General features: G+C 38.5%; 1 protein-coding gene across 1 annotated transcript; it reads right to left on the bottom strand.

Moving 5' to 3' along the window:
* Positions 1–288: 288 nt before the first annotated feature.
* Positions 289–1236, bottom strand: LOC124236061 (olfactory receptor 4F6-like). Its single transcript, XM_046654718.1, has one exon. It carries the CDS (start codon positions 1225–1227, stop codon positions 289–291), a length of 939 nt encoding a protein of 312 aa, XP_046510674.1. The 5' UTR covers positions 1228–1236.
* Between the last annotated feature and the right edge of the window lie 7631 nt (positions 1237–8867).

The following is an 8867-nucleotide window of genomic DNA, read 5'->3' as shown; positions in this document are numbered from 1 at the left end:
ATACTGACATTCAAAAGGGATTGGTTAAAATTTATATTAACTCTCTTTGGTGCTTTATAGAAGTAAGACCACTGCTGAGATAAGAAAGCCACCATCCTTAGTCTTTAAGTCTCTTTCATAGGCAGAGTACAGAAACTGATTTCACAATTCAATTAGGAAAGGAAAAATAATAGACATGACAGATACTAGTAGACAGTGACATTCTGGTTAAATTGAATATACCCTATTTAGTTCATAGTCATCTGTAATTCTAGTATATTTTGCCTTTTTTATACATCCTGAGTATATCTAAGACATTTTACTATAATTCACAACCTTAGTGCATAATCTCCTCATTGCTACCTGTATCTCTTTATTCCTAAAAGTGTAGATGACCGGATTTAGAAAAGGAGTGATAACTGAATCAAAGATGGCAAGGAATTTATCCAAATGTGATGTGGGAAATGGCCATACATAGAAAAAGATTAATGGCCCAAAGAACAAAACAACCACAGTGACATGAGCTGACAGAGTGGAGAGGGCTTTGGATATACTACCCGAAGATTTTTTCTGAACAGTCACCAAAATAAAGATGTAAGAGATGATCAGAATTAAAAAGGTGGCCACAGAAAGCAAGCCACTATTGGCAGTAACCATGAATTCCAATGTGAACGTCTGTATGCAAGCAAGTTTGATAAATCGAGGAAGGTCACAAAAAAAGCTGTCTAGTTCATTGGGGCCACAGAAAGGCAAGTCTACAACAAAAGCCAATTGAGTCATTGAATGAATAAGACCAATAATCCAGGAAGCGATTAAAAATAAAAGGCACCTTCCTGGGCTTATAATGGTCAAATAGTGAAGAGGCTTACATATGGCAATGTATCTGTCAAAGGCCATGGTGACGAGCAGCACCATCTCAGCGCCCCCAACTGTGTGAATAAAGAAGATCTGAACTACACAGCCCACAAAAGAGATGGTTTTGTGCTTTCTTAAAAGATCATAAATCATCTTGGGAGCTGTGGAGGAGCAAAATATCAAGTCCATGATGGAAAGGTTGGCCAGCAGGAAGTACATGGGAGACTGTAAATGAAGGTTGAAGGTCACAGTTAGCACAATGAGGAGGTTTCCCATCAGGCTTGCCACATAGAACACAGAGGAAAAGAGGAAGATGAGGAGCTGGATCTCCCATGAGTTAGAGAATCCCACGAACACAAACTCAGACACGACAGAGCGATTGGCTTCATCCATTTTCTCTGTTAGCAGTGACAACTCTCATGCTACCTGAAAGAGGAGAGTTAAGGAGAAACTGATTTGAAAGAAGTAGCGCTGATCTTAATATTGGGCAATTTAATACTTGTCAGAAAACTAGGCGAAGACTGATGTGCCTGTGGAGACCATTTTGATCACAAAGCAATATATATATGTTCCTCTGTTGTGTGTTTCATTGCTAAAGTACATTGCACAGAATAAGGATCCTTTTACTTATTTGGATGGGTACTTCTGCTGTACTTTTTTGTCATTATTTCATAGTCATATCTCATATATGACTATAAATTAAGAGGCTTTTTGTAAATAACTTAACTATGTGGAAAATTAAGTGAAAGCGGATTTCTTAATTTGAACATCTCTCAGTATATTGATACCATATCTATGATCACTTTGGTAAGTTCTTTCAAAATTCTTATGAGCTTTTAAGACCTGAGATGTAAATTTCTCTTCTCTATAAATTAGGAAGACAAAATGAGTTATTTAGAGCAATGAAGGAAAAATAGGGGTAGAGGGTGTCAGAGCAAGGCACTCACCATCCCAGAGGCAGAGGGTAAGTGCGAGAGAAAATGACCCAATTATGGGTTCTGTGGAGGAGATTCTGACCAGGAGTGGAGAGAGGAAAGAATGTGGGGCCTGAATGACAATGATGAGTCATAAATCCCAAGCAGAAGTGAAGGAGTAAGAGTTACAATATCAGAGGCTTTACACATGACTCTATTTACTTATATGTGTGCATATATATATATATATATATATATATATACACATACACACACACATACATAACTTCCTTCCTAATTAAATAAACAAATGCCAAAAAAACAAGACAGTAGTTTTGTGTTATGAGATTGGCAGAAATGTAAACAATTGACAAAATTCAGGGCTTGAGAGGAAATGGAAAACAGGCAGTCTCCTGACTGGTGGTGGGAGAGTAAACTGGTACAACATTTACTAATTTGGCAATACTTTGCAAAATTTTATTTGCTCATACAATTTGACTCAGCTATTCTACTTCTAGAAAAAATCTCTGAATATATGTATGTGGGTGCATGAACAAGGTGGATGAAAGAAAGATACAGAGATGATTACTGAAGGATTGTTGCTTCTGAAACAAAAGGCTGAAAATAACTTAAATGTGGAGAAATAGAGAACTAGTTAAATAATTTCTATTAGATCCCTTTGATGGAATACTATGCAGCCATTTATAATCCTAAGGTAGATCTAAATGTACAAAGACAGGATAGGAGGAAGGGGGAGAGAATACTTTGCACTCATCTCATTTGGCTTTTTATAAAAATTATATACATTAATTACATATGCAAAATTACATAAATAAAACTATAATGAGATAGAAAATGCTTAGATTGATACACACAAAAGTACTGTTAATAATCATCTCTGAGGAGTGGAGTTGAGGAAATCATGCAGGAGAAGGCGTCTTACTTTTCACTTTATGCTCTTACCTACTATCTTAAATTTTTGCAGTGAACATATTTCAATTTCACTTCTACAAAAAGGTCAATACATGTGGATTTGAAAAGTTATGCAATTTGATCCTCAGAGATTCACAGCTTCTAAAGATAGAATCATAATGTGTCTCCCAAATTAAAACAAAGAACAAAGTTACTCCCAAGATATTCAGAATTAGCTGTGTTACTGCACTCCTCCTATACCCCGCACTCTGAGCTAAACCACTTCCTCTTCCCTGGACATGCTCTCAGATAGTATCTACCCTCCCTCGTACACACGTACTCAAACATCCCAGCTCATGGCTTCCCTCCACATTCTTCACTCGGCCTGCAATGCCTTTGTCTTCATTGTGTCTCTCTGATTCTTCCCATTCTTCAACAGCCTGTTCTGAAAACCTCCCTCCATGAAGTCCTCTCTGATATTCTTATTTTTACATACATTTGGTAAAGGTACATTTTTCTTAATTTTTGGTAACCCAACCAAAAACACTGATAAAAATAGTGTGATATCAGTGGTTTAATAAAGATCACTTTAATTCTCTGTAAGTATAAATAAAGTCTTTTAAATATGACTTTAAAATGCCTTTTTTAGACATATGCTTGATAATGATATAAATGATATTCATCATTCATAAAAAGTAACTCAGCTTGGAATCAATTTGTTCCTTTCAAGGGACTGTCATCAGCAACCTCTCCAATGACTCAACTATCTAGCAAATAATTGAATTCTAAACTGCTCCCCTGGAAGCTAAAAGTTATTCTGTCAATGCTTCCAACTCCCACTCAAACCCAAATACTTTTTAATTTTTACACAAGAACTTATTTTATCTTCCAATAAATGGATCATATTTTTAACTATCAGTTTGGAAAAGATAAAAAAGTTATATAATCCCTAACTCGGTAAAAAGTTGGAGAAGAAGATTATACACTCGTTATTGGTGGTGCTGTTTCATAACCAATCTTTCATGTTCTGTCTATACTGAAAATTTGAGGTCTCTAGGTGCCATACTTTGTATCTGTCTCCACTAACTATCTTCCTTTTTAAACAAGGAAAGAATAGTAGTTTAAATCTGATCTTTCCAGTGAAGACAGAGTGAACCTGTCCACTTACTTCACTTCTGTGAAAGGAAAGCAGGTTATCAATAGTGATCAGCAACTAAATTCTGGTGTGTCTTTGTAGTGTCATGAGTCCCATGATTTTGTTTAACGAAGAGCACTGACCTCTGTCGACATTCTTACCACTAAAATATCAGAATATAAAACAAATGAAATGAGAGATTCCTCAGAGATCGTCTGCTGACAAGTTAACTCTCTTCTCTGCCCAGGTCCGCTCATCCCTGTGCTAGCCAACACAAATAGGAAACAAATTATGAAAAATATGGGCTTATCATCAATTCAAGCAAGGCTTTCAATTCTAGAGTTGCTTTTTTTAAAAGAAGATTAATGTTTATTGTCACTCAGATAAAGATTTTTAATCTTCTCCTTCATAACGCTAATTTCAAAAATTAACAAGTATTAATAAAATTTGCAGACAAACATCTCAATCTGATCATCCAAGAGGTTTCTCTACTAGTTTACTCTCCCTGTGATGGGTAGAAAGAGCTCAGGACACTACTCAGAATCACAGAAAGATGTACAGGAATGGGCACTGGAACTGTGTGCTCCCCAAATGGTTGTTTTTATTGTGATCAATGCAGCAAACTTTGTGGAAGGCTGTTGTTACTAGGACCAAAATGAAATTTTGCTAGGGCTGTAAAATCCTTTTAGAGTCAAGGAAATCTACAGAGAGAACAAATAGCTTTGCTGAAGCTAAGGGACAAGTTGGTAGCAATCCAGTTTATTTCCACTACAGCATGCTTTTATTTGTGTGATGGTCCAATCTTTGATTCCAGTCTGTGGCCCAGGAAATCAGACTATATCAAAGCTACCTTCTTCAGCATTGTCCCAAATTCTTTACTTTTACCTTCCACTGGACTTAAATCTTCTGCTCTTACTTTATTCTTTGCCTGGAGACCAACACTCAAGACATCTGTGTAAATGTCACTGGAATAATTTCTCCAGTACAGAACAGAAAGTCGTGATCTGACTCCACTCCTCCTGCTGACTCCTGTATTTTTGTTGTAAGTTTGTTGCAATCTCCCTGTTGAAAAACAGAATTGAGTTATTCTTCTGGTTGATTCGATTTCCCCTTCTCACTGCTGTGCATGCCTCCACTTGAAGTTCTGATCTGCATCAAAGACCATTTCATTTCATCTAACCTACCTGAACCAATTTCCGAATGATCTTGGAGTTAGAGAACCACAGAATGCAGAGCTCTTGTCATTAAAATGTTATCATCACCTGGCATAAAAACCATATACAATACCTTCCCAGCAGGAAAAGCAGATAATTAGCAGCACTGAAAAGTTACTTAAATGCTGCCATAGAGACCTGAGATTGTCATCCTGAGTACATTTCCGAGGACCACAGAAATCAGGCCAGAGCGACCTAAGGGAATAGGTGTAAATGGGTCACTTGAGGGGAAAGATGAAGGTAGACTAGGAATTTTTTGGAAAATTACAGATTTTTACCTTAGTACCTGTTTGCTTTTCTTATTTGTGAAGGAAGAATCTCCATAAGAATCAAATGTATATCTTCAAACAAGTGAAAATAATGCTTATCATATCCATAGGAAGGAAGAGAGAGAGAGAAAGAGGAAGAAAAGCAGTCCTCCAAAGTATCACTAGAATGTGATCCAGGTCCCATTAGAAAGGATATCTAAATTAGAGGTAATAAGATATACAGATAGTCCATCTACAGTTAGTTAGTTCTTTATTATGTGTGTGATGTGGAGATATTAAGAGGGTGTTATAACAGCAGCACAAGAGAGCAAACTCAAAATGCTAGTTGAGCTGGGATGAGGCAAGTCGCTAAAAGTTCAGTCCCTAATATGTCAGCTTCTTAGAAAGAAAGACCAGCACAACAGAAAATGTCCTCTAGTTGTGTTTGATATCTTGACATCAAAATTATGCACGGGGGGGCAAGCCCTGTGGCCGAGTGGTTAAGTGTGTGTTTGCCGCTTCCGCAGCCCAGGGTTTCCCTGGTTCAGATCCTGGGCACAGACCTAGCATGGCTCCTCAAGCCATGCTGAGGCGGCATCCCACGTAGCAGAACTAGAAGAACCTACAACTAGAATATACAACTATGTATGGGGGGCTTTGGGAAGAACAATTAGGAGAAAGAGAGAAGATTGACAACAGATGTTAGCACAGGTGCCAATCTTTAAAAAAAAGTGTGCAGAGGGTATCAAAAGGGCTCTGGATGAACTATAATTATACAGAGTAATCTACATCAGTTAACTATTGCTGTATAACAAAGTAGCTTAAATTAGTAACGTTTTACCTGTTCATAAGTCTGAAATCAGGGCTAGCTCAGCTGGGCAAATCTGCTGGTCTCACTTGGGCTTTCCCATGAACCATCAGTTATCTGGCAGTTTGACTGAGGATGGATGGTTTAAGATGGGCTCCTTCACATGTCTAGGGCCTTAATGCTGGCTATTACTGGGCCTCTTTCTCCAAGGGGTCTTTTATAATTCAGTAGTCTTGCCCAAATTCCTTACAGACTGTTTGGGAACATTATAAGAGGACAAAAGCAGAAGCTGTGATGCAAACCATGCCTAGGTTCTGGAATTCATGCAACATTATCTTTGCCACATTCCATTAGTCAAAGCAAGGCACAAGGCCAGGCCAGATTTAAGGTTGGGCAAATAGACAAATAGACTCTACTTCTTGGTAAGAGGAGGTGCAAAATATTGTAGCCGTGTTTTTCAATCAACTAGAGATTCTGTAACTGCCCATTATGGTTATGTTGTTTGGCTAAATCTCAGTTAGAAATAACTTTAATATAGGGACCTGATATGTGTCAGTAGGGCTCTAAAGTGCTGTTGTTCCGACTTTCACTAACTACAACACAACTTTCACTAACTGTGTGTTCCTTCCCACAGAAGTGGCTGTGAGGAAAAACATAAAGCAAGCACAGGGCTGACAGTCCAGAGCAGGCCCCCATAATTTCAGGCTATGGAATGTGGACAAGTCAGAGGTCAGCAACTGGACAGAGCTGGGCAATGACCCAAGTAGACGGTCATGGGCCACAGAATGGCCTCTGTCCTGAAAGCAGAAGAATGGCTACAATGTGACCATCAGAACAAAGCGTCGTCCCTCACTGCATGGGAAGCTTCCCATCTGCCTACTCTAGAGAGAATAATCGTAGAGGAGAATCCAAGAAAAGGTTTAGTTTCTGCTTCTCAAGCAGATCAGAGAAATGAGACTTGGAAAGGTGAGTAAATATGACACATTTGTACTCACCAAGTTCTGAAGCCTGCTGTTTTTATTGTCATATTTTTACTTTTAAATTTGATTCTGTGCCTGCCAATATCATTAATGTGTGATGATATTTATTAAAATGTTGATTGCCTAGATAAATATTATATTTACCCCAAATGTTATTCTAACTCTTTCCCAGCCAAGACATTCAAAGCCTAGGTTTACAAAATGTATAAATGGAGATGGAAGGAGGAAAACCATGAGAGTGACTGGAGAAAAGAACATTTTTGAGAAGAAAAAGTTTCAACAATGTTGAATTCCATTCAAAATCTCAAAAAAGAAAAACAATGGACTGATATCAAGGAAATCATTAACCAAGAGTAGCAAGCAAGAATAGCAAGGTCACAGCCAGGGTATAATACTCTCTCAAGGTATTTGCCGGGGGTGAGGAAGGCACAAATTGTGGTAGGCTAAAAATGCCTCTTTCCAAAAGATATCCACATGTTAATTCCTGGCCCCTGTCAATGTTCAATTTTCTGGCAAAAAAAAAAGAGGAGGCCTTTGTAGACATGATTAAATTAAGGATCTTGATATGAGGAGATTATCCTGGATTATCTAAGTGGGCCCTCAATGTAGTCACAAGATTCCTTATAAAACACAAGCATCAGGAGATTCTAGGCAGACAGAAGAGGAGGAGGTGATGAATCCACAGAGGCAGATGTATCCACAAGCCAAGGAACACGTACAGCCACCAGAAGAAGGAAGTGTCAAGGAAGGGATTTTCCCCTAGAGCTTCTGGAGAGAGCTTGGCCCTGCTTACACCTTGACTTCAGCCCAGTGAAACCGATTTCGGATCAGGCCTCCAGAGTTGTAAGAAAATAAATTTTTATTCTTTCAAGCCACCACTTTTGTGCAAATTGTTTATAGCAACCTTAGGAAACTACTACAGAGACCAATCCATAATTAGAATTAAAGTGGATTCAAAAGAGAAGTTTTATCTGTTTTGTATTTTTAAGCATGGGAGAGATGCAGCCTTATTTGAATACTGATAAAAAGAAACCAATAAAGAGGGTGGATTAAAAATTTCTCCTGTGTCTTTCAAGGAAACTTGTGACTACATTTCGGGCCCATTTTCATAGACAACATTTCTCTTCTTTTCTTTTTTCTTTTTTTTTTTGGCCATAAAGGTAACATTCAGGGCTTGAGGGGAAATGGAAAACAGGCAGTCTCCTGACTGATGATGGGAGAGTAAAGTGGTAAAACTTTTACTAATTTGGCAGTACTTTCCAAAATTTTATTTGCTCATACACTTTGACTCAGCTATTCTACTTCTAGAAAAAAATCTCTGAATGTCTGTATGTGTGTGTATGAACAAGGTGGATGAAAAAAAGATACAGAGATGTTTACTGAAGCATTGTTGCCACTGCCTGAAACACTGGGGACCTCTCTGGACTGTCCACCCTGTGCTTGCTTCATGCTTCTTTCCACAGTCTCTTCTGTGGGAAGGGATTTCCACAGAAGAGATTTGAACCCTAGTTTCACAGGCCTTTCCTTATGTCCAGCATTCTCATTTCCAGAGGGCACAAAGACATACAGGAATCTGGGGAGGTGTGGGAAGGAGTAGAGAGGCTGTGTTAGAGGGTGGTCACATACACCCTCGCTCTGTACCTGGAGTTACTGTCCAATCTAACACCAGGCCTTGCTGCTTAGCCTGGCCTACTCTGCCAGACATCTGTCTTTTCATAGTGACTTTCAGATGCACCAGACCACTTGCCTTTGGATACCTCAGGTTCATGAGACAATTATACATATGTCTGATCTCATTTGTTGTTGGTGAGAAATTTCTTTC

Source organism: Equus quagga, chromosome 2 (genome assembly GCF_021613505.1).
Source record: "Equus quagga isolate Etosha38 chromosome 2, UCLA_HA_Equagga_1.0, whole genome shotgun sequence".
NCBI lineage: Eukaryota > Metazoa > Chordata > Mammalia > Perissodactyla > Equidae > Equus > Equus quagga.
Note: the sequence above shows the minus strand (reverse complement) of the source record. Positions and strands in the feature narration are given on the sequence as shown.